Consider the following 26,289-nt stretch of genomic DNA (forward strand, 5'->3'; position numbering starts at 1 on the left):
TGTGTTGAGAGAGTTTTTTTGTTGACTTTCTAAAAGATTTTAAGGTTGCTTATAGCATGTTATAATTGAGGTGAAAAGATTAGCAATTGATCATGTCTGATATACGTGCTATTATTGAATTTATTATGCGATTATTCTGTCTAAAATTAACCTCAACTAAGATCTAATATCATTTTCATCAAAAACAAGCAATTCGTCGGGGGGCAAAAGAAAATCTACGTAAAATTGCTATCCCCTGGCAAAAATACTGGCAGTGTGTTTTGACAGCTCGATAGCATTTTTTTTTTGCTTCTTCGTTGGTTTGACAGCCGCTCGAACTTGCAGCTTGTTGTTTTGGTGTCATCACCCGAACTGCAACAGCTGGGAAAGTTGGGTACTGCACGCGAAACCGACCGCTGCGCGCTGCACAAGGTGGCATTACGTAGACAGGCTGGGTGAAAAACCTGTACAAGTTTCCAATTTGTCCAAGTCGTCAGTGGTTTGGTGCTGCGCCCGCCACAATGTACGCCCGACGGCAGCCTCAAAGCATTGCAATCGGTTGGTGAGCATATCGTGTGCTGGTAGGCGGAAGACGAAGGAGCAGGAGGGTGCTCAATACGGCGATTGTGTCGTCAGCACGGGGTCGCTCCGACGGTACACTCTGCCCCCGGCCGAACGATGGCCGATGCGGATTGGAAGCAGCGGGTCGGAATACCGATTGATTTTAGCACCGACGAGGATGAGGACAGTGACAGTACCGAGACGGTCTGCAGGTAAGTGTTGTGCCCTGTGCGTAACATACGGAACCAGACAGAGCTAGCACTACTAGCCAATACCTACCATACGGTTGGGTGGCTAGGAGGGGGAGGACAAGCCCGCCGAAGAGTATTACTAAACAAACAAACGAGACGGCCCGAAGGTCACGATAAATGATGGGCGGCAAAAGGGTGATAGTGTGTGTCTTGTAGGATTTTTTTGTGGTGGCATTTACACGATTGAACGATGCGTCGTTTCAGCAGTAATGGACCGTGCGACGGTATGCGGCTTGGACCACTTACCCCCTGCTCCCCCCCACCACAAACGCATAATGAACGTGTGTAATTCGATCGCGAACGGCCTGTGGCGCAAAAATAGCCCATCGAGGGCTCTAGCAAGCGACAACAACCACCACCACTATCCGAGCCAGAAAGTTGAAGGAAATGTGTTAGTGACGGCACTCCAAAATCTACTTCGTCAGCTAATTTAGGGCATTACCACCGGGTAGAAACGGGCTGATAGGGTTCAGCGTAACATATCCCCCCACTCAACCCTCTTTGCGCATTGTTTGTCGTCACAATTAGCGCAAAGAGATCGGCTGGCGTCGTGTCGCTACCGCGTCGACGGCAGTGCGTTGCCACCGTGCGGACGGGAGTGTCGTGAAATCTCTAATATACCCCTGAGGCGGTAGATTTTCCGTGCGTGTTTGTGTGTTTGAGAGCTTTCATTAAAACAAAATTAAAACCTTCCCCCCCACCCACCTGGCCCGTGATAGCGAGATACACGATCTTATCGGGAGAACCGGGAAAAGGTCAGTGACAATGTTCCATCAAGTCCCACAGCCGCCATATCAGCCCACAATCCACTTCAAATGGTGATCCGGGGTTGGGTGAGGGCAGTGTACAATCAATTGCCGGTTTTTGTTGTTTTTTTTTCGGATGGAAGGTTGTGGTTTTGCAGCATTTGTCCGGGAAACGTTGTTACTGATCGTGCCACACCGGGAAGACAAAGGGCGGGGGGATGCGGGCATGGATCGGGCGCATTGTATCGTGTTGTATAATTAATGATAAGCGATCAGAGGATGGGAAGTAATACACGGCACTACTACCACCCACCCACCCCCCCATCTCTTGGCACACTATCTAGGCGATAGCGCGAATTAACGCGTGAACGGGACACGTGTCGGTGCCGGCAAAAACGCGTACTAGTGGCGGCGACGATGTGGCGCTGTGTTAGTTTGCGCCCCCTTTGTACGTATCGTACGTAACGTGTGAGCTTGCTGCTAAAAGAGCGGCTACGATTAATGCAGCGTATTCTGCTTGATTGCCTTGTGACGTTCAACCGATCGAACTGTCGGTGACGTATGCAGTATGGACAATTTCCATTTTTCTAATGCCTAGCAATGCTTGCTGGAATGCTTTGTGTACGCGATCTGTGCAATCTATTGATGCTTACTTGTTTATCCAAAGCACACACGCACAGCACACATTCGTCAGCTGGATCAACAGTTGGGTGACATTATTCATCAAAATCGCATCGCCCGGCTCGGAAAATCCCTTCCATATTGCAGCTAGCTACAATGTAAAGTCGGATCCTCTCTCTCTCTCTCTTGCCTTCTTGCCCGGTCCATTAAACGATCAAACTGTATGTCCTAAGTTCGGTATAGGGGTTTCTACCAATGGCTTGTCGGTTTACGCATACAACACGAACAGCAACTGAAAAAAGAGAAGCAAAAGAATCCCCCCGATCTCACCGTCGTGAAGGAGACCTTCACAATACCTTTACCTCGCCGGGCGGTATCCAGTGGGCAGCAGCAGCAGCAGCAGGCAACACACACATCGTGCGCTTGATGATAAGATAAGAACCTTGTCTTGATTTGGCTGCTAGAGCGCGAAACAGCCCGACCCAACACCTTCTTTTTGGTGTCTGTGCTGCTGCCGGGAGGGTTACCGCGTATCGGTTTAGTTCGCGTCTACCGTCCGCCACCATCGGCAACCCGCTGTGTGTGTCCGTTTGTTTGTGGGAAATAGCAAAGGAAAGGGAAATTCTTCCTTTTAAAAAACAGTGCGTTTAAGTGCGTTTGAACCATCATAAACACATACACACACACACACACACACACACACACACACACACACACACACACACACACACACTTTCGATCGAACTCGGACGCACATCCGGTCCAGCTGGCTGTACCAGCATTCGTTACATGTGCTTCTTCTTTCCCCTTTTTTCCAGCAATACCGAACCGGGCGCCACGCGACAGTTCCGCGGGGAGGAATTTGCCGATTCGACCGAGTCGCAGGAGCTGGAGGAAGCGCTACACGCGTCGTCCATCGACGAGGTGCTGAATCAGTGGGCCGATCAGTATGGCAGTACGCCGCCGCGGACGCGCATAAAGAACAAAAACCGCAGCAGCAAGCAAAGGATGTGAGTATGGTGGTGTTTCCGTGGGGGGGGGGGGGGGGGGGGGAGGGGGGCGGGTGGGAGTTGAAGGGATGCCACACTGCCATGCTTTTATTGCCGATTGGAAAGACGTGCCTTTCCTCCCCCCCCCCCTTTTTACGGTGGTTCGTGGGAGGTCCGGGGTCCGATCGATCGTTATGGAAGCGTAGCTAGACGCAACGAGCGAACACACACAGTCACGCACACACAAACACACACATGAAGTAAAAAACGGATCAAAAGTGCATTGCTTGAGTATGATTAGATAAAAATTGCAAACGAATGTCAAGCGCAACAAGACGGCGTTTAAAAATAGGCGCTCGATAGCCTGGAAGGAAGTGTGCGTTTTCGCTCCACTCCCAAGATTACCGTTTTTAAATAGCAAAACCCGTGCGCCTGTATGTGTAAGAGCGATTAGAAGTGGTGCTGCAATTAATATATTTGTTTGAAGTTTCTGTTATACATTTACACAATTTTTCTATTAAATGATAGCAACACACATAATCGACAGAAACACACGCGTTTTCAAGAGTGCAATGTTTAGCCGAGTATTAAACTAAGGCCATGATGATTTATCAAAAACGAATGGAGTTCGTTTTCCTTCTATTTGTTGACGTTATCAGATTAGAAATCAATTGTGGTCACGCGTAAGACTTGTGTGTATATTTGCGTTAAAAAAGTCATTCCTCGTTTGTGTACACATTTATGTTTAAGTTAAATTTTTATGCCCCCTCTTTTGCTCTATTTTTTCCCCCCAGGGAGGGAACGGTGAAGATGCGTACGGGTGGTGGCCGTTTGGCCCGCCCGCGAACCGACCGGCGCAACACCGTCGACTGCGCCCTGCTCAACCAGATGATCATGGAACCGGCGAACGGCGAGGAGAAGGTACGCAGCGACAAACGATCGACCCAGCTGCTGCGTGACTCGGAGCGAGACATAAAAATGTCGGCCGCTGCCACCGTACTGCCGCTGCGTGCATCTGCCAACTACGGCTCGCAGCTTCCGGCTGGAGCGGGCGGGCCCGTGCTGGAGGAGCGAGCGGAAAGCTTGCCACTATCGGTTCCGGGCGGACTAGGTGGGCTGGTGGCAGTCGGCAGTGGTGCGGCAGGATCGCCCGCCCCGCCGCCGACACTGATCGAGTCGTGCAATCGGTTCATGAGCGTAACGTCCCGGCCGGTTGGGTGCCGGATCTCGGCACCGCCGGTCGCGTACCGTGATGTCATCTTTAACAGCCAGCCGGGCATTGTCGAGGGTGTGGGCGGGGCGCGGACGGTCGACTGTGCGATACCGCAGAACAGGATCAACTTCCACGCGACCTTTTCCGATCTGATCAAGCTTGGTAGCGTGGACAAGGAGCGGGCAGCCCGGTCGGGCGTCCTGTCGAACGAGGAGCGGCTGTGGCAGACGCACGTGAACGATCTGATCTGGCTCGAGCTGCAGGCCTGGCATGCGGACCGATCGATCGAGCAGCAGGACCGGTTGCTGTGCCAAGCGCGGCACGAGATCGGCGATCTGCTGGAGGAAATTATGTCCTTTCGCTTCCAGCGCAAACCGTCCGCCGTGCGGCGGGCGGGAAGCGAAACGAGCACCGGGACCACGGCGGACAGCGGTATTGAGACGGCCACCACCACTGGTGGCGTGGAGGACAATCGGTTCTGCTTCGGCTGCCTGTCGATGTACTGCAAGGACTGTCTGGAGGTGCAGACGGCCGCGATGAAGCAGGTGGAGGAGTTGCTGCTGCGGCTGGAATCGAAGGAGTGCCTATTTCCGTCGTCCCGTGCGATGGGCAGCGCGTTCCCGGTGTACCAGAGCGAAGCGTTCGTGAATCGCGTCAAGGCGATGTGCCTGTGGTACAACATGACGCGCCAGCACCGTATGACGCTGCTGATATTGGGCAAGCTGCTCGCCCGGTTGCAGGGTCCGTCGAAGAAGGAATCGTCCATCCATTGGCCCATCATGGAGCACCATGCGGAAGGGTCGTCCTCGTCGTCGGTGCAGGACGAAAGTGGCAGCAGCGCGGACAGTGGCGCACATTACAGTGCGAACGGAGGCGGTGGCAGCACGTCCGGGTCGGGATCGGGCACAAGCAGTAACTGCTCGAAGCGGGTCCAGTTTGCGGACGGTGGTGGATGCTGCGCAGGCGATGGCAGCGCGTCCGAGAGCGTGAACAGCGATGAGACGGACTTTTCCGACCTGTCGCTTAACCGGGAGCGACCGTATCCAGGCGACACCGAGTACGGGCGGTACATGAACAATCTAAACTTTTACAACGAACACACACTGACGGAGCTGTCGGCCCAGTCGGCCTCAAGCATGGGAAATGCCTTATACCGGTGAGTTGGAAATGGAAGTTTGGGCGAAGCTCTCGTTTGATAAACCTCCCCATCACCCTCCTTCCTTGCAGGAAATACATCGAAAATGTGCTGAAGTGTCGTGGGTTGGGCAAATCGCTCACGTTCCTGCACCGGCTGCACAACGTGGTGCTGCGCAAGGCACAGCTGACGCTGGAAAAGCCGGGCCGCCAGCAGGAGGACGACTGCCTTTTCGACGAGGAGGACGTGCCGTGCATAGAGCCGCCGCTCGAGCGCGAACAGGAGATCGAGCTGCGCCGGTACGGCGCCTGGAGCGAGGAGGCGAAGCAGCTCAACCTTCCCTCGTACGTGTCCGCCTTCCTGTTCCTGTCGCTCATCCCGCTCGAGGTGATACACGAGTTTCTGAAGATGCGGCTAGAAACGCGCCCGAAGCAACCGAACCCGCTCAGCCTCGAGCAGCACATCAAGGAGCTGAAGGAGGGCCTTACGCTCGCCATGATACACCGGGAGCGGTTCCAGAAGCACATCAACACGGTGCTGTCCGATCGGGAGCAGGAGCTGAACAAGTACATGCACCAGATGGAGCTGTTCGACGAGACGGTGCGGAACATTTTCGAGCTGTACCTGGAGCTGTGCGAACAGTGGATACTGGACACGGTGCCGGAGGGCCACCAGAAGGCGGTGCTGGATGAGGAGTGGCGCTTTACCAAGCTCATCAGCCCGATGATACCGCGGGAGCACGGACCGGCGGCCCGGCGGTTCTGCAGCATCGTCGAGCGGGTGCTGGAGCGCACCGGGAGCGATATGATGCGCCAGCTGAAAGAGCTGATGGAGAAGAGCCAGCAGATCGACTCGACGACGGATGGCAAGAAGTGGCAGTTCTTTGCGCTGTGCCGCGAGACGCAGCGCATGTTTACGGTGTCGCGCGAGAAGGCACTGAAAACGATGGCGTTCGCTAAGACGCTGTTCCGTGATCTGGAGCATGCCGACTTCCATCGCGATCACTGCGAGGACGACTCGGAGAGCGAGCTGCTCAACGGTGGTGACGATGGTGACGATCTCGACCTGGTCGGTGTGGTGCTGCGCAGTGGCAGCTTGCGGCGCAGTGCGCGAGGCGCCCCCGATCCGGCGAACCAGATTGGCCACACGCACAGCCCCGTCTGCTCGGAGGTGGTGGAAAGCTTGCAGATGCTGAAACGAAACGCGCTGCTGCTGCGCAACAAGCTGGCGGCCGTGATCGAGGAGCTGCAGCTGCTGTGTTCGGACGAATCGCTGGAAGAGTTCGACGAAATCGATCGTCTCGGGGCGCTGACGCGGGTGCGCGAGATACTGCACCAGGGGTACAAGTTTGGGTTCGAGTACCACAAGGATGTGGCGCGGTTGTACGAGACCAGGCTGAACAACTGCCGGGACGGCGAGTCCGAGCTGATGCTGGCCAAGGCGATCATACAGTTCGCTAAGCTGTGGATGAACTTTGTGATGGAGCGGTGCGAGCGGGGGCGCGGTCTGCGGCCCCGGTGGGCGAACCAGGGGCTGGAGTTTCTGATTGCCGCATGCGATCCGCTCTGCACCAGCCACCTGACCGATGCGGAGTTTGAGGATTTGAAGCTCAAGATGGACGCATGCATCTCGCACGTGATCGGTAACATACGCGAGCCGGAGCGCATACGCAAGTCGCCGCGGTCGCGCAAATCGTCACCGTCACCGTCGGCAGCAGCAGTAGCAGCAGCAGCAGCAGCGGCGGGCGGTGGCACGCCCAACGTAACGACGGGCCGGGCTTCGATTCCGATGGTTAACTTGCCGAGCAAAAGCTTCCAGAATCAGCTCAGCCTGCGGGAGGACGGCGTGATGCTGCGCACAAACAGCCCGATCGAGGCGGCCGACCTGTACCGCAAGCAGACGTCCTGCGATAACGTGACCGAGGTGAAGTTGCGCGTCCCCTCGACACCGAACGCAGCGTCGCTGGTGGCGGGTGAGCTGTGCGTCCACGGTACGCGCCCGCTGCGCCAGCTGCGTGTGCGTGACGCGGTAAACAAGCTCGACTGCGAGCTGGACGAGTGGCTGCGGGAGCGAAACCTGATCGGTAATGTGAAGGAAATTAGCTACTACAGCCGCTCGCTGAACCGGGCGCGTAGCGTCAACTTTAGCTGGCACCGGGGCATCAAGATTGGGCAGGGCCGGTTCGGCAAGGTGTACACGGCGGTGAACAACTCGACCGGCGAGCTGATGGCGATGAAGGAGATCGCCATACAGCCGGGCGAAACGGCCGCCATACGGAAGGTGGCGGAGGAGCTGAAGATTTTCGAAGGCATCAGCCACCAGCACCTGGTGAAGTATTACGGGGTGGAAGTGCACCGGGTAAGTGGACCGGGGGTGGCGGAAGAAGACGGCAATCGTAATGGGTGTAATAATCATGTTCGTTTCATTTGTTTTCGCAGGAAGAGCTAATCATTTTCATGGAACTCTGCCCGGAGGGTACGCTCGAGAGCTTGGTCGAGCTGAACGGAGGACTGCCGGAAGCGCAAACGCGTCGCTACACGCACCAGCTGCTGTCGGCCGTCGCCGAGCTGCATCGGAACGGCGTCGTGCACCGCGACATCAAAACGGCCAACATATTCCTGCACAAGGACGGCAACTGTTTGAAGCTGGGCGATTTCGGCTCGGCCGTCAAGATACAGGCCCACACCACGATGGCGGGTGAGCTGAAGGGATACGTCGGGACGCAAGGTAAGCGGAATGGTGTAGTGTTTGAATACAGTACAGTCTCTTAATGGTTGTGTCTATTTGTTTTTACTCCGCAGCGTATATGGCCCCGGAAGTGTTCACACGCAACAACACGGAAGGGCATGGCCGGGCGGCCGATATCTGGTCGGTTGGTTGTGTCGTGGTAGAAATGTCATCGGGACGGGTAAGTAGATCCGCGTTCGATTGGTTTGCATTTTTCTCTTTTTCTTAAACTGCTTTTTATTCCAAACCCTCCTCCAACAGCGACCGTGGCATCAGTTTGATTCGAACTTTCAAATCATGTTCAAAGTGGGCATGGGCGAATCGCCCGAAATTCCAGAAAATCTCTCCGAAGAGGGCAAAGATTTCGTCGGCATCTGTTTGCAGCACGATCCGAAGGATCGTCAGAAGGCGGACGAGCTGCTGCAGCACATATTCTGCAAGGTAAAAAGCTTGTTCGAGGGGAGGGGGTCATCGGGCAAGGACGAGAAGTTACATGAATAACCTACTCAATCTCTTACAGTTTACTTTCTACGATCCTGAGGCAATCGACAAGAAGCTACGTGGAACATTCCGGCGGAATTTAAAGTCTACTACCAGCGCCAGCTCTTAGGACTCTTGTCGCGTGTTAGTTAAGACGCGGAGGCAAATAGTCTTGTTTTGTTTACTGCTATTAGTTTTACTTAACCTGGGAAAGAATACACTCAGAGTGTACACAGTGTTGCCTAAATCGCGAGGTATTCACACCAACACACACACACGCAAGGATAAGGAAAAGGAACAAAACCGAAGGGAACATAATTGATGGCCAGTGCTTAATGTTGTTTCGTCGTAATATATTTGTGTGTGTGTCCGTAAGTATGACTAAATTATACATGTTTTACTCCGTAGTAAGTAAAAAAAAACACTCCCCACAAACACTGCGCTATGCGCAAATAGGACTTAGTAGAACACCGACTACTTAAACATGTGTACCTCCCCAGGCCCCAATTTCTGGTTTTACTTCGTTTTTGACTGCCTCTCCACGTTCTACTGTTTTGGTTTTCGATCCAATAGAAACTGCTGCTCTATATATACTTACGTAATTGTCAGTGATCAAACACCTATTAGATTAAGAATGAACGGGTATATTTTTAAACGTAAGAGACAGCGACAGGACCTCCAAGTTTGTACGAAGTGTTTAAACACAAAATAATACATGTTGTGTGCAGTAATCTGCAATGCAAAAACCTACCATTTCATGGGTAAATATCTGAACATTTGATCTGGAAAGAACTGAATGCAACGATAAAGCAACACAACGTTTTGGTTTTGCTCTGCTGTACGGGTAGTTGATTCTTTTTGTTATTATTGATTTATTATAGTACGTTCACTCACAACACGCACACGACCGACATTTGCGTAACAGGCTTACTGCGTAACAGGGCATGGCAGCCGATAGACCATCATGATTATGGGGTATTTTTAATTGTACTAAACACTCCCAACTCGTATTTCGAGTCGTTTCCTTCGATAAGCACGTTCTGAGTAAAATGTGATTTTTGTTTTTACTGTTTACTTAAGCTGTTCCAAGAAGTTGGCCACGAATGGATCGCGTGCGGAAACTTAAACCATATGTTACGCGCGGGATAAGCACAACACAGCAGTAGTCTACAGCGACAGCAGAGTTAAACACCGTTTTAAACACGTTGCTAAAAGCTAAAAGCAAGTTTAATACTCGGTACGCGCCAACCACCACCACCACCCGGCACGATGCTAAGACTAACAGAAAACGCCCGTCTAAACATGTATACACACGCCACTAAATGCTAGCAATAGTTCACTCATTGAACAACAACACCATACCTAACACCACAGCCTAAATGGCTGTGTATAATCCCTAAACGCTATTACCACGCGCCACAGCCAAATGCATGATTTTGCTGCTGCGTTTACTCTACCGCGCAAAACTGCAAACATCTGCTTGCGTTGAGAGCGATGGGTGCGTGGTGCGTGTCATCGACGCTTAAAAATGTGACATGTGTAGGAGACACTTTGGCGGGGCCTGATCCGCTAAAGTGGTAGGATTTGTTTCGTTTTTGTTTCCTTTACTATGCTTTTATAGAGCCGATATGTTATCGATATGTATGTATGCTAATCGTTCCTAATGGTGTTGATATGTGTATGGCGTGCGATAGTAATGTGTCCAATGCACCGTGAAGTGAAGCTCCTTCCTTGCCGGACACAACCTGCCGCAAACGATCGTAGCAAGCCAGTGCTCGAAGCAATTTTTCCAATTGACAGTTTATACTGTGCACGGCTTCTTTATCGGCTTCTTCTGCCATTCTCTATTACATTCTTCTGCACTAACCTTTCCAAACGCGGGGATTCACGCATTGTTCACGATGCAAACGATTATCGGTCGACACACGATTGTGATGAAATCTTTCGGTTTTTTTCCAATATGCTAATAGTTAGTAATATATATATTGTTATATACGTTTTTACCTGAATCGTTCGATTCCATGCGCCTAATGATGAATGGACAAGATTATACTGTGCGGGCATATTAAATATGTATACATGTATGTATGTATATACTGAGCTCATGCCATGCCATGGAGGTGTGTGCTATACTACTACTACTACAACTATAAATGCACTGCCAATGCACATACACACACGCACACTTGCACCAATGTGTTTGCGCGGTGCCTTATGCATTTTCCGATGCTACTTCAATAGGATAGCCTTTTCAATACGTTACTTATAAACTTTGATAGTTTTGTGGGTTTTTTTTGTTGCGCTGTTTAGCAGTAGCGCAACTCATAAAAGTGGATTTTCAATCAACATGTCTTTTAAATATTTGCTACAATTATAATGACTAGCTTGAATCTGGTGTAAATAAGCCCTGAACAAAAGCACATAACATAACCGTTACGTTTAAAACGCATTCTTGGGTTTTACTTTACTAAAATACATCTCTGTAAGCAAGTAAAGTTTCTAAGCATTTGTTTAAGATAATATAAGTGTACATTCCACCTGCTGAAAGAAAGTGGTCACCCTGTTTCATGTTATGCTAATAATCTTGTTTTTTTTTCTCTCGATACGATGTTCCTTTTGAAGTGAACTTATTAACAACAACGCATGGTTTAACGCTTGCCATCAGTTGGAATGATAAATGCTTTAGTCCCATATTATTGGATAAATAGAAAGTGCTTTAAAATCGGGTTTCTTTTAACAACAAGAATCACAACTACATCAACAATTTGCGATAGCATTAAGCAACGGATTTTAGCTGCACTTACATAATGTTGCTAATGTTTTACATTGGGCTTAATCAACCAAAACTTCCAATCGCGCACACACCACCCTTAAAGGGACGAACGTCTCTGCATCACCAACCGGGTGCACGACAATCGGCTGTACGCGATCAACAGAAGTGTGGTATGTTTATATGTATATATTGCTACTACACGATTATCCAGTTTTGATGAATTGATAATAATCAATAACGGGTAAAATCACAATAATAAGCAGCGGGGGGGAACGTGTGTGTAATACTTTGCGAAAGCCCCACACGCCTTCAAGGGGAGAGAAATAGCAACAACAACAAACAAACAAACAAACAATTCCTATCCTTCCCTTGTCCCTACTGTTGTTATAGTTTTGTATATAGTAACACTAATCGGCGGCCGGAAGTTGCCTTTCAGCACCACCATTCCCTTACAAGCTAATGATATGTATCCGTTTCTTTGGTTGTTCCGCGATCGGTGTGAATCTTCCCGGATCTGCCCGGGAAAGATCGCACGATACGAAAGCTGTACACAGACCAATTTGGATTAAAACTGATATGTTTCGTTTTCTTGATATGTTTCATGTGAACGCTCCCTTTAGCGCACTACACCTTTGCTCCTGCTGCTGCAAGCGATCTTCACGATCTTTCTTACTCTCCGTTGCGCTCCATTCCATTCTCCGTGTTCGTGTTCGTTCGTTTAAGGCCACCGGCGATGTATACGCGAATTAGTAGCGAACATGTTTGTTTTTAGTAAGAAGAAGAAGAAGAGGGGGAGTTTTTCTTATGTGTGTTATGATGCCGCTTAGGAGAGCAAATCGCGCATGGCGTCGAGCGAATCTTGCAGTGAGCGGGCGAACCGGGACGCGCTCGTCTTGTCCGACGTGAAGAAGGCCGAAAGGCAGAAGATGATTTCGTTCGGGTGCGGATTGTACGACGCACCGTAGCCGTGCGGTGTGACCGGTCCATATCCCATGAAGCTGTTGGTCGAGCAGGCCACCTAAAATATGTTGCAAGAGGGAGGGAGAGTGCGCCAAGCGAATGATTGCGGGAGTGAAATAGAAGAAAAAGTTGAGTTAATTTTAATGATTCAAAACGGCGACTTTGTCCTTCCGAATATGTTCGATGAGCTCCACGGGGTGTGGCGCCGAGGCTCCATATCTGTCCGAGGGTGCAGCGGGGTGCAATTGAAATAAAACAGTGGTGCAGTACCCACAGTGGTGCTTTTTGGGGAGGGGTGCATTCGGTGCGTTGGTGCAGTAGATATCATTATGCTTATCCCGGTGCGCATGTACATGGTGGGGTGCCGTCTAGTGCGTGTCATCCAAGTGCAAGTTCATCTCCTCCGTCATTCCCCTCCCTTTCCCTACCCTGTACCTGGCTAGTGGAAAGAAGAAAACAGTTAGCAATCTTGTAACACTCGTCCGTGAAGAGCTCGTGCAAGATCCCCTCCCGCTCCCGGCAGGCCTCCCTCAGCCCGAGCAGATGGATGTCGATGCCGTAGCCGAGAATGTTCTGCACCATGACCTCGGTTTGCCGGGCGGCGGCACATCGGAACAGCTCCCGCAGATGGTCCTTCTGTAGATGACAACAAGCGGAAACAAAAAAAGTACCGAAAAAAAAACCAAAAAGAGGAAAGAAAAACCGCAACCAAGCGTCGGAAAAGCATACGCACAATATTAGTCTAGCGCGAGTCTCTAGGCAACCCTCTCACATCCAAGGATGCAGCGATAATTCGATGTGTTCGAATAGGAAGAGGTGAAGGAAGCTGGCCGAATCATAGAGGAGTTGTGTGTGTGTGTGTGTGAGCGTGTGTCCAAGGATCTCACGGGATAGGGGAAAAGGGAATTAGGGGAGAGGGCGATTGCTTTTTGCATTGGTTCTTTACATACACTGTAAATACTGAAAGTTACTTTTTTGACATCCCCGGCGGCCTCGGCACTGTAGTCGTCCTCCTTGTCGCTTTCGAGCGTCACGTTCGCGCCCTCGCCCTGGCACATCGCTTTGGCCCACTCGAGCGCCTCCAGGCTGGCGGAGCGGATGCAGTCGACCCGCCCGAGCAGGAACCGCCGGGTCGAGGCACTTTCGTACGTGCTGACCAGATGTCCATAGAGCCTGGAACGACGAGAGTGGGAGTGGGAGCGAGGAATGATGTCTGCAAATGGCCGTTTGCATCGCTGTCCGCCACTTACTTGTAGTAGGCGAGCTGCAGTGCCAGCTGAATGTACACGTCCGGGCTGACCTGGCAGGCTTTGATGAAGTTCTTCCCGTACGGCTTGTACCGGTAGACGTAGAAGTCGAGATCCTCAATCCGTCTAGAATGTGAGGGGTTAAGTAGTAATGAGGTATAGGCGAAGGGATTCAACTCAATTCAATGGGTTACTCAGATTTAGATTCATTAAGTTGAATCTGAATCTCAATTTTTTAGATTCACGAATCTTTAGACATTGGAATATCTAAAGGGCTATAAATTGCTTAAGATGTATGCGTGTCTCTGAAGAGTATGGAATCTTTAGAGATTCATGAGTCATAGAGTATTAGATTCGTGATTCGATTCGGTTAATAAAGAATCTTGATATCATAATTTTAAATTCTAGGTAATTGGTTAACTTTGAGAATTCATTCAGTTGATTACTCTTAATCAGAGTACCTATCTGTATCTGGAATGTTTGTTCCTTTGTCTTTTTCTTGAATCTGTTCACTTTAAAGATTGAAGTGATTCTCAAATGATTCATGACTTTAAGAGGTTCATCTGTGTAATGCGATTCGTGACTCAAATAACAACTCATTAGTGAAATTTTTGTATGAATAATTGTTTACGATGGTTACACGAAGCACAACGAGCTAAATCGTACTTATCCACCGAACGTGCCGCCTCGCGCAGCCGCCGCTCAATCTCCGGCCGGACGATCCACTCCAGCCGCTCCGGCGGTGGCAGATGGCACTGCTGCAGCTGTAGCCGGTCCGAGGTCGCCGCGCTGGGACCATCCTTCGCCGTCGCCGCCTCGTCGATGCGCTTCAGAATGCCCTCCAGCAGCTGCACGACGGCGATGCCCTCCGACGGCGAATGCTCGTAGCAAAGGCCCCACGTACCGTCGTTGCAGATGATTAGCTGCATCGTCTTGTCGAACCACCGGTTGGCCGTGTTGCACGCGCTGCCCCCGCCGTGTATCATCTCGTGCGCCATGTTGCTTTCGTCCCGGCCGCCCGCATAGTGTGCCCCGGCCGGTGACCCATTGAAGCCGCGCGCATTGTACGACAGCGGGATCGGCTCGTCGATGCACATCACGACCAGCGCCGTCTCGATCAGCTCAATGTTGCGGGCGTTCTGCTCCTCCAGCAGTAGCAGCTCCCGATCGGCGGCCCACTTCGGTCGGGGCTCGGTGGTAAGAATGCCGACGGTTGCCTCCGTTTCGGGCAGGCCGGGCGCTTCGTTCAGAATGTGTAGCAGCTGTGCGGCCAGCTCGTTCTCGTTCAGCCGGCCACGATCGCCCGCCTTTACCGGGACGCAGTACATCTGAGGGGAAAAAGCGAGGGGGATTTAGTAGAGGAAAAGTGACGTCTTAAACGTGCGACTACTGCTTACGCGATTGCGACAGCACACAATGACGTGTGCGTCGGACTGCTCTCCGCCCGGCGGCAGGTACTGGCTGTCGCGTGGATCGCCCGGCCGTCGGCAGGAACCGAGCAGCCGGTAGTACTGTGCCATGCACAACGGTTGCCCCTTCTCGCGGGAGGTCGCCCGTTCCTGTTTCAAGCCGCCGCTGGAAAGGAAAGGAAATGGCATGAAAGCTCCAACAACGGCGTCCGGTAAGAGACCAACCCCTCGAGCATCTCCTTGTGGTCCATCAGCTGGTCGATTAGCTGGGCCGCAAACTGGGCCAGATCGTTAACGGTGGTGAACTTGCGCGGTGGCATCACCATGCCCGGGTTCGAGTTGATCGGCAGCGGGAGCGGATTGTCCATGTACATGTCGTTGAGCCAGTAGTAGTACGCCCAGTTGTCGTCGGCTTCCCGCTTCGCCTGCAGGTACTCCTGCAGGCTCGGGCCGATCGTGGCGCTAAACTGCTTAATGATCGATTTGGTCCGCTCGAGCTGTTGCGGCGTGACGATCGGTTGCAGCACCCGCACGTACTCGGCCATCGTTTGTTCCACCGTCGGGAGCGGTACCTTGGGCAGCATCTGGGCAGGGAGTAAAACAAACAGCGCGGTTTGCGATGAGTAACGGGTCATGGTGGCAAGCTCTTTTACATTCATGCATAGGCCTAGCCTGACTTTATTAAAACGATCGGTCGGTACGATGTTGTGAATGCGTCGCAGTTGTTGGCCCTAGAGAACACATACAGACCACATACCTGGGGGAATCCAAATTCGTCGGTAGCTTCCGATGTCGAGAGCCATTTCTTCGGCAGTTGCAGGATGGAGTCTTTCCATCCTGAAGGGGTGATCAGTTGGTCAGGGTGGCACGATCAATGGTAAATGCAATGTAATGAAGTCCGGACATTCCGGGATGGTGTCGATGGCGGTTAGCGTTGGTTTAGGTTGATGGTCGATCCATGGTGATGGATGGAATACGTTCAAATGAGTAGAAAAATCAAGTACAATTCGTTATTATGGGCGAAGAATCGTTTGATCGGGAGCTGAGAAATCGGTGAAAAGATCACAGAGAAAGGGGAAGGATCGCAGGACCAGAGGGTGAGGTGGAGATGGATTGGCAATGGATTGCAAAGGAATAGCAGAAAAAAATGCATTTCAAACATGGATGACATTCAACACAACATTGTTGAAAGGGGATTTGATATGGATTGAAGATGAACTTTATAGTTTTTCGTCGCTGCATTTTGATACTATGTTCTTCCTGGTCCTATACCTGCCGTAGTACTGACCTCAATTGCTGCTACTCGATGCTTCATCTTTTTCGTCAATTAGCTACAACTCAGATTGTTGCTACCGATACTCTTCTGGAACTGCTGGGTTCCCCGAAGACCTTCAAGAAGGTGATGGAGATGAGATGAGAAGAGATGAAGGCCTTCATTGGATGCTTTTCATAGGATATAATGATGTGATGTGAGACGCGATAAGCGGCCATTTAATAACGTTCAGGGAGCGTTCTGCAAGTGACGATTTAGGTCGGAGGTCGTACCATAGAAAGCTTACTGAAATCATTGTCCAATAAGGATCGTACAGAGTAAAGCAGTAGATGAACGATATCCACAAAGTTACAACAAAAGTTGCTGAAGAGACTTAATTTAGTACATTTGAAATGCAAGTATACAAAGACCTTTGATCGTTGACCAAGTATCACAAGATAATCACCAATATATAAGGTATTTGACCTTCACAACTGGTCCTGTTGGGATGCTGAGGATGAAATTTCCCATTCTTAAAGACACAAATTGACTTATTCAGCAATTCAGGGGATAATATTGGTAAAAAGATTCTTCACATCCCTGCACAATTGTCTATGACACAATGGAAAACAACCACGTGTGTAAACTTTGTTCCCAATTTCCCCTATCATATCGACCCAGACGACGTCGAACCCTATTTCCCGTTTGTATTGTCCCCCAGTCCCATTCCAACGCTAAAACAATACCAAACCATTCCAGCAGCAATCAAAACGACATAAAAATAACATTTCACGCCGCGCGCGTTCTTCATCTTGCGATCGAACGGCTCAATACTGTTTTCCGTTTAAATGCAGATACAGCGACAGCACTCGTCACCACCAGCACACACCCACGGGTTCTGCCGTGTCACCCCAGCGCGGATAATATGGCACGTTGCAGGTGACATTAGATGAAATTGTTTGCTCCCCCGGATAAAAACGCCAGCACAGTGCCGGGCAAGGTGAAAGAAAGAAGCAAAAGGGAAACCTTTGCCGCTGCCCTACGTTCAATTGGAATTAACAACGTTTGTTTGATGCTGTTGCCAACTGGTTGCAAACGGTGGGTTCATGCAGCGAGGAACCCCGTGGGGCGCGCCGCATGTTCACCGGAGGACTTTAGCCGGTGCGGATTAAGACACCACGCACCACACCACGTGGCGGTCGATGGCGTCCTGCTGTGTGATATTGGCCGACTGGAGAATAGCGAAAAAAAACAACAACGGGGTTGGAAAACCTCATGGTGAGATTATTGCTGCGCCAGAAGGATTTACGATTTACGGGATGGAAGCGGTAAAGTCTAAAAATATGATCGACATTTTAAAAGCGTCCATTCACACCTTGTTGGCACCATTGATTAAATTCGCTTTTAATAATGATTTCAGGAAAAGAAGAAGGAGTACTAGCAGCTTTTAAAATCTTCATCAGAGAAAATTGATTTTCTCTATCGCACCACTTAAATCCGTTTCTTTTCATCCGTCCTTTGTATCTGAAGGACGATAAAGCAACGTCAACTCTTTGCGCAAGTAATGATGAAACTTAATCCGCTTGATCGCAAAGTTCCTAAAGTTGGTGGCGAAGTGTTGGTGCATCCTGCCTTGGACGGTTGCACTTCGTTCCATTGCATCGTGGCGATTGTAACGAACCAACCATGAACAACTATCAGCAGCAGCAGTAGCATCGTTGGATCGGCAAACGGATATGGATGGTATAGATGGATACCGTTCTCTCTCTTTCTCTCCATCTTGCCCTCTTTTCCCCACTTTCTGCGAGTCAAAAAGTTTGTCTACAGCTGAGGGCTTTCTTTTCCCACCACATGCTGTGGAAGATTGAATTTCCCTCTAACGAAGCAAGCTTAGTCAACGGTTTAACCATGTTCTACCGAAACACGGCTGCTGATGCTCGGATTTCACCCATTGTGCGTGCGCGTGTGTGTGCGCGTGTGTGTATGTGTATGCGGAAGTCCTTCAATTGTTGGCTGAAATTGAAAAGGTTTTCTGTTCGCCAAGTTTTGTGCCACAAAGCAGGCTGTGCTTGTGAAATTGAAGCTGGTGTGTAATCCCAAACCACCATCACTACTACCGCCAGCAGCACTTCAGCGTCAGTCCAAGTGGAGTGGTGACCAGCTTGGTGGTGGTACCGTGTACTATCACCTTTAATCAATCCTGTGTAAAGGAGGCGTACGAGTGGGATCAGCCCTTGGAAACACGAACACACACACACACACACGCGCATTCTGCTTCGAGTGTAGCAAGAGGCTGCCTCTACTGGGGGCTCTTACTACTGCGTGAAGATACTCCGTGGTGGCCCAAAATCAATGGTGCTTGAAGCGCAGGATTTGCCTTTGCGAAGGGGCAGCGAGGTGAGCTACTTTTGTTCGTATACGTGTGTAGCAAAAGCAAAAGAATGGCAACCCGGAAGAAAGAACCGCGCGCAAGTACAAGGATAGCACTCCTTGTTCTCGCAGGGTGACGACCGTACTTTGTACCATTCTTTGTGCTGCTGTCGTACATGCAGGATTCTCCTTTGTGTTGACCATTTTGTCCATCTTCCCAATCTGCGAATGTGGTTGTGAGGAGCTAAAGGCAAGCTTAGCTTTCTTCCATTCCGTTTGTAAACTCTCTTCACTACTGTGCGGAACCCCGCGTACGACCAACAGTGGCCGGAAAACGGAAAATTAGTGGCGATCGATTGACTGTGCACAAATAAAATGCATTCAACGGCAGACGGTAGGGGGAGGTTGACGCTGTCTCCCTATTTGGCTTGTCGGTGTGATTTCAGCTTGACCTTTTGCGAGTGAAATTTTAGCCGGAAGAAGGGGTAGCTGCTGTGTAAAAAGAGGTGACAAGAAAAGGTTATTGTTAATTATGGTGTCTACTTTTAAATGTTAAATGTTTGTTTTATTATTATCGTTTTAGACTTGTATTATTCTCGATGATATTGCAAAGAAACCCCCAACATGTTTCTATTAGGCTTGTGTAATAATCAATTTCATTTCTGTCCGTACAACGATAAAGGTTTAATCACTATTCGCATAATTTAAAGCTAAAATTTAGGAGGATAAAAAAGAACTAAGAACGAGTTTTCCCTCAAGTCTTGGGTTTTCTGTTTACCCATCGCTCTCACCACGTCTTACATCATTACCTTTTCGTTGCGTTATCCTGTAACTACGCGCAAACGCGTGTGGCGTCCCCGTGGCACGTGTAACTCCAAACCACCGCAGCACCACCATCGGCTACCGTCAAACCACCCAGACACGTGTGTATGTAGCAGGTAAATATACATGCCGAGAATCTAAATCATCGTCCCCCTCGTTCTCTCTCCCTCTCTCTCTAAATCTCTCCCTAGTGAAACATGAAACGAAAGACCGTTAGCCAAACCGTTAAATGAAACCCCCTCCCGTCAAATGGGATAAAATACACACACACACATTTGCTTTAGGCTAGTAAAGCTAGAGTAAACTCTCCGTGCCAAACCCAATAGGAGAAGGTTTGGTGGCTGTTCTTTACGTGCTAACGCAGCTCAACTCTGTTCGACAACGTTCGAGTTATCACAAAACAATCTGTTTCATTTAAAGATAGAATAGTCATTTGAGGGAGCCTTTTTTTCATCCATAAACTCACCTGGAAATGCGCATGGCGCATGATAGAAAGTTCGCCTTTTTGTGCAGGCAAAACACGGTTTATACAGCGTTTAAACAGCTCAAACAGCCGTTCCTTCAAGACGTTTCCCTTTAAGGTAAACAACCTGCTTACCTTAACATGTTACCATGCCCGTGCGAAAACCGCACCCGCCTGCTGGGGTTTGATTCGTTAACGACGCAACGTTGGTGTTGTTTTTTTTTGTTGCTGTTTGTTTTCTGCCTTTCACCCTAACCTTTTTGTTTTGTGGAGGCTCTGTTCTTCCACTCCTTTGCTTGTTATTTTCTCCTTTTCAGCGTAAACTCTTCTTTTCTTTCGCAAAAAGAATAGCATTAAATTATGTTCTACATTCAGCGTTGTGTTTTTTTTACGACTTGAAAAAGGACACAAATATTGAAAACGTGAATTTAGTTTGTTTCTACGTTGAATGGTTCACGATACGTATTATTGCAGACATAACCTTTGGTCGTATAGTATTGCAGGGAATATTTAAATAGAACGCATTTGCGAACGATTTTATGGCAGTGATGGAAGCGATTATTATTATGCTTAATTAACATGCAAAGGATATGCAAATATGCAGCGATTTGGTTTTATTAAAGCCATATAAGTGACTGTCAAAACATTGCATTTGCTCTTTCATATTACTATGCCTCGATTTTATCCAACAGGTTACGTAGTTCTACCACAATTTTCTTTCGCACCAGGCAATTGGCGATCCTATTACAAGCAAGACTCGTACCGTGTGCTGCTAAGGCATCTTTAAGACAACCATCCCCAAACATGCACAGTCGTTAAAAATTCCCACACTTCAACGCACCAGCTAGGCGTAATTCGAACACAGCACTAGCATCAGGATAAGATACAGAAACAGGGAAAAGAAACACAGCAACACAGCATCCCACCAAGCGTATACCGCAAGGAAATACGATGCGGAAAACTCCACATCAGCAGCAGCAGCAACAGCAGAACAAGGGAAATGGAAAAGTTTCTTCGCCATTCGCCAAAACGAGCGCAAAGTTGGTACGTGAAAATGAAGAAGTTTGTTCACCTTTTCGCACTTTCCCTGGGCTTCTCTCGCCCGTACTTTGGTTTGGGGGGGGGGGGGTTGGTTGGTTTGATGATGTTATTCCTTGATGAAAACTGCGGCCAAAAACATCCGCAAAAGGCAACAGAATCTCTACCGGGCTCGGCACCGAAGTAAGGATTCCATTAGTGTTAATTAAGATATTGTTACAAATGTTCTGCCGCTGCTGCTGCTACTACTGCTGCTGAATGCTATTACTGGGCTGACAAAAGCCCTGAACGTAAAGAAAGGTAATGCTGCGTTCCGACGAGCATAAATAAAGCATGTAGTCTGGCTTTTATGTTGTACGCGTACAAGCAGCCAACTCTGGCAGCAGTTCGAAAAGGTGAAGCTGCGTGAATTGACTTGCGAGTGGGGAGGGAATTTCCAGAATTTCCAGCAAAAACCAGCTTCCGGCGGATCGCAAAACAGAATCAGCGGATGGAAGCTGTCCATCCGGCTGACGGCATTCCGAGCAGGGGTAGCATGTAATTTATCGATTTTTATACAAATCGCTACACTACACAGTCAGAAAGGAACGGGAAAGTCTTTTGATCTGCAGTTGCAAGGGTGTGGTGGGCAGAACGGATCGTTCTGGAGCGGACACGGGAGGATAAGCGTCGTTGCAAATGACAGGCTGTAACGAGTTCAATCTGTAAGCCGTCTCTGTCCTTGCTGGCGGTTAATCGACCGACAGGTGAGGGTTCTTATTTTCTGGTGTTCTGGCAAATGTCTTCAGGTCTAACACGGTATGGGATGTTGGTCCGATGGTAGATGATGTAGTAGAAATGATTTGTGATAAGCATGTCTGGAGCATTTCTCGCGGTAAAGGAAACATAAATCGACTGTCGACTGTAATTAATTAAACGCTAATTCAAGCAGAGAGCTGTAAGATATGCGAGCAATACTTTGAGAAGCAAATTATATTTTGCTTCATTTTATGCTAACATTAAAACAAAATTACTATAAAAAAATGAATTCAGCTTTTAAATTTCAACATCAATAAAACATAATTCCTAAAGCATTTTTTTGCGTGATTGAATAATTAGGAACACGTAAAAAAATCCCTTTTACCAACACCGTGTCCAATTAAAAATCACACACGGCCGACCGTGAGCTGATCCAATTAGTTCGACTCTATTAAAAACATTCCCGTCCCGCCCGTCCTTTCCCGGGCAGTGTGCGGTGGGGAACTCCACGCATGTGTGGAGCGCCACACGACCATCCATCAACTTCATCATCTAGCACCGGGAGAGGCAGATCGGCAACGCCGGCCACCCGTAATGGCGTTAGAATCGAGTCAGAGTTTAATGTAATTCAATTTTTCCCCTGCGTACACTGTACACTCTCGTCGGCTATCGTCGGCTGTGTGGCTAACACACGGGGCGGATAGCTTGGTAGCCCCGAACCCGAATCTCGACTGGCTAACGTGTCTACCTACCGGGTGCTTTAAAGGGACACATAAGCAGTGTTTGGCACTTTTTTATGATGGTGAAAAAATGGGTTAGGAGCAAAAGATTCTTTGGTTTGCTTTCAACCAGTTCAATTCACTTTAAACGTACATCAACTCATAGTGCTGCTCCTGGTTGCTCAAATCTAAAGAAATATCACCTCACTGTCCGGGAACAGGTTTGAAAAAACTCCATCAAGACATCATCTCATCTTTCAAGGCGCTAACCACTAATTGAATAATCTGTCTGTGTCTCGTTCAATTAGTACAAGAATCCTTCCTACAGAGTCATCTGTTCGGATTATGCTGTTGATTGAAAGGATATTGCTTGTTCGTTGCGTTTTTGCAGTTGTTTTTAATGTTACAAATAATTATGAGCAACTTTGAGCGCTAGAGGCCATCCATTTTTATCTTAAGCCAACACGTTTTAGAATCTTTACAACCGATCATAATGAATACACGTCTAAGCGACGATTATAGTCAAAACATGGCAAACACCAACGAACCATTTCCACATCCCTATAACCTTGTTAGAGTTTCTTCTTTCCTTTGCCCACCACCAACACCAAAAAGGTCCATGTTTTATTTTATTGTCCTTGTCAAGTGGTGGCATTGTTCACCCGCCCCCCCCCCCGTCCCCCATGATACATGTTGACTCTCGCCCGCTCCCGTCCACGTGTGCCCGTCGTAATTACAATCGGATAATCAGTGTGTCCAACCACCCGCCACAGCAACTACACTTGTGCAATTGTGCACGTGCCGCCAGCGTGGTGGTTTTATTCGGGACGTATTTCTTGGTCGCTCGAGCCTGCTCGTATCCGTTCCTCCCCACCCAATTGCTGGCAATGGCGTGACAGAATCGGATTTGTTCCGTCCTCTTGAATGGGGTTAAGCATCATCAACCCGGCAGCGAGCAGCAGTGTGGTGAATCGGGCCCAAGGTCTACCGGCACGTGCCACCAACTGTGCAGATATGCAAACGAAATGATCGATCAGAAGGAGAGGGGGGGTGGGGTTTTTTGGGGGGTGCTTTGGTTGTCCCCCAACACAAATTACACAAAACATTAATTTTATGGAACGAAACGGATAACTCGCTTGCCGCAGCAATTTAGAAGTGTCGCAGGATAAAACAACAGTGCAATGTTCTGTAACAAAAAAACGCACACTAAAAAATAAACTAGCAAAATTAGAGCCTGGTAAACGAAAATCCGTAAACCAAGCGGTGTCTCCTAATTAAACTTCAATTTAGCATTTATTTATCTTTATTATTAAGCGTGTCGTCGCTCGTTGTTTGCCATGTTCACCAGCAACCAGCAACACAACGGGCAGGAAATGGCAACGCTATAAAGGCAGGATAAGCGGCGCTATTTCTTTTGTACACACCGGAAACATCCGCTGCTGCTGCTGCTTTGTGCACGGTGGTACAGTGAACGGGAAATCCGAGGGTTTGTGTTTTAATTTATTCATTTGGTGCCGGTAGTTGAGAAAAGGGCACGCACGACCATCCAAAAAGGATTTCATCTTTCTATGGTTTCATCTGACTGGGGTGGTGGTGGTATAATTTCCTGTTGCGGGGGATTTGTGTTCAGAGAAGGGGCGGCCACCTTTGCAACCACCGGCAAAAGAGAATTGCGAGCATTCGAGGGTAGATTTTACAAAACTTTCCCAATTATTGCAGTTGAGGTTTTTCGCGTAGTTGATTGCGATGAATCGTGAACACTGTTTTGGATGGGTTAGATTCACCGTAGCCATTAGTGTAAGTAATTTTGAGTATTTCCATAGGAAAAGGGTGATTATACACAATAACATACTCTATTATAAACGCTTTTGTCATGTAAACCGGTTAAACTAAACAAAATGTTAAATGAAAAATGAATATGACAAGAAAGATCAACTGTCTCCTGTAGTACATAAAATTGCCATTAGAGGGCGCTAAATGCACTCTCTAGTATGCACTTGACGCGAAGCAGTACACTTAGCCCCACACATTGTCATCTAGCTCGAGTGTCTTAAAACACAACATAATTCAATTGAAATCATACTGAAACATTCAAGCCACCCACGGGTAGATAGGTTATATTTTAATGTCGAACTAAATATGTTTATTTCAGTTATTAGCCATCTTCGTCTTACAGCGCTTCCTCCGATTGCTCACCGACACACTCCTTTACCCTGCGAATAGCTCTTCCCTGGCTCGACAAACATCAACATCATTTCCTATCGTTATTCCCTCCTTTTCTGCCTGCACTTCCCCTCGTACGCATACATTAATCACCCCCCCCCCCCCACCTCCCCTCCCTTTTCCAACCCTTTTCTGCTCACCAGTCCGTTTCGAAACACGTGTCCACTTTCACGCACACACACATACATATGCCATTTTCGTTTGAATTTGATTTAATAACCATTAAAATACAACTATTACCAACTATACCATTTTGTGGATGTTATTTTGTTTTGTTTATTTTTACTTAACTTCCATTTTCTGTCCTGGGTTGCTTTGTTGTTCTATTTTATTTTCTCTCTCTCGTTTGTTCCTCTGTTTTGCTTATCTTTTTGCTTAATACGGAGTTTGTTTTTTATCTTAAGTTTTGCTGTTGTTGAACGTGATATTTTACCATTGATATGTTTGCTGTGTTGTTTTGGTGTGTGCTGGTTTTGCATTGATTCTCCCGTACTTTGCGTACCTGTTACGAGTTCGCTACTATACTGCATTTTTGGTGCATTTGTTTTGAGAGGGAGCTTAAAAAACTAAAACAACATGCGCATGTTTTTGGGATCTGCCTGGTGTAAGTAGTTCCCTTCCTTGATGGGGTGTGTCGGAAGGTGTTGATAACTACACAATCATTTTGCTGCTGATTAGTGTTTCTCCTGGCTACCCATTCGCATCCAATACTGTCACATCGCGATGTGAAAAAAAACGGAACGGAAAAAATAAATGGTTTACAGTCAAGGTCAAGGATCTCTTCCGGCCGCTGTGAGACGGCGGCGCTTTAATGCATAAGTTTCATTTGTTTTTCTATATATGTTTTTATGTATATATATTTTGAATAGTATAATAACCCTATAACCTCTCTTCCATGTATGTTCTCGGTTCACTCGGTTGCAGTTGTTTGTTGGTTTTGTTTTGTTTGTCTTTTAGCGGTGTATAAGTTAAATATGTTTTTGTTTGTTGTTGTATATAGATCATTATGCACCTTACACACGCGCACGCACAATCGCGCGTGTTGGGTTGGGTTGTGTATAGTAGCTTGCGCAATAATGCGGTTGTTGCTTATGCTTATCGATTGGTATAATTGCTAAAATTTGGGAGCGAGCGAACGGGGATGGTGGGTCAATATTTTGTGTGTTGTCCAATACATTTCGCCTGACCCTGCCTGACGCTACTTGAAGTGGAGTGTACGTTTCGTTTTCTACTAACTTTTTTATGCTTTTTTGTTGTTGTTGTTGCTGTTTCCCACTTTTGCTTTGTTTCTGATCCAACAGCAGAACAGCAATTGCTTGTAAAGAGTCTCAACGAAAGGGATAACGAATAAAAACTAGCATAAAAGCAAACCATTTGCCTGCCCACCATTGTACAGAGACTTAACGGCTAAATGTCTTAATTAGCTACTAATAATAATGTTTATAGCATATCTCAGCAACTGGGCTTCCTTAACTACCATGCAGTAAGGTGCAAACCGAGTTCTTCCCATTCCTCTCCCGCCTTGTCCAAGCGTTGCGCACACCTTCGCGCAGTGACGTTTCGCTCATCAGTA

At 48.4% G+C, this 26,289-nt stretch overlaps 2 protein-coding genes across 3 annotated transcripts in view; one reads left to right on the forward strand and one right to left on the reverse strand.

Moving 5' to 3' along the window:
• Positions 1 to 314: 314 nt before the first annotated feature.
• Positions 315 to 9,452, forward strand: LOC121587609 (mitogen-activated protein kinase kinase kinase 4). Its single transcript, XM_041904562.1, has 8 exons — positions 315 to 752; positions 2,977 to 3,168; positions 3,942 to 5,516; positions 5,588 to 7,853; positions 7,934 to 8,222; positions 8,297 to 8,403; positions 8,484 to 8,663; positions 8,743 to 9,452. The coding sequence occupies exons 1-8, from the start codon at positions 658 to 660 to the stop codon at positions 8,830 to 8,832; spliced, it is 4,794 nt and encodes a 1,597-aa protein (XP_041760496.1). The 5' UTR covers positions 315 to 657; the 3' UTR covers positions 8,833 to 9,452.
• A 983-nt stretch (positions 9,453 to 10,435) lies between these two features.
• Positions 10,436 to 26,289, reverse strand: part of LOC121587610 (vesicular acetylcholine transporter-like) — a 36,221-nt gene continuing 20,367 nt past the window's right edge. The window contains exons 2-9 of one of the 2 annotated variants that reach the window (XM_041904565.1): positions 15,849 to 15,928; positions 15,317 to 15,675; positions 15,080 to 15,257; positions 14,349 to 15,010; positions 13,686 to 13,808; positions 13,386 to 13,608; positions 12,871 to 13,071; positions 10,436 to 12,493 (exon numbers count right to left, since the gene is read on the reverse strand). In XM_041904565.1, coding sequence (XP_041760499.1) covers positions 12,299 to 12,493; positions 12,871 to 13,071; positions 13,386 to 13,608; positions 13,686 to 13,808; positions 14,349 to 15,010; positions 15,080 to 15,257; positions 15,317 to 15,675 — 1,941 coding nt within the window. In that variant the 5' untranslated portion in view covers positions 15,849 to 15,928 and the 3' untranslated portion in view covers positions 10,436 to 12,298. Of the gene's footprint in view, positions 12,494 to 12,870; positions 13,072 to 13,385; positions 13,609 to 13,685; positions 13,809 to 14,348; positions 15,011 to 15,079; positions 15,258 to 15,316; positions 15,676 to 15,848; positions 15,929 to 26,289 lie in introns of those variants that run through there. The other variant, XM_041904563.1, reaches the window with a different exon arrangement.

This window comes from Anopheles merus, chromosome 2R (genome assembly GCF_017562075.2).
Source record: "Anopheles merus strain MAF chromosome 2R, AmerM5.1, whole genome shotgun sequence".
NCBI lineage: Eukaryota > Metazoa > Arthropoda > Insecta > Diptera > Culicidae > Anopheles > Anopheles merus.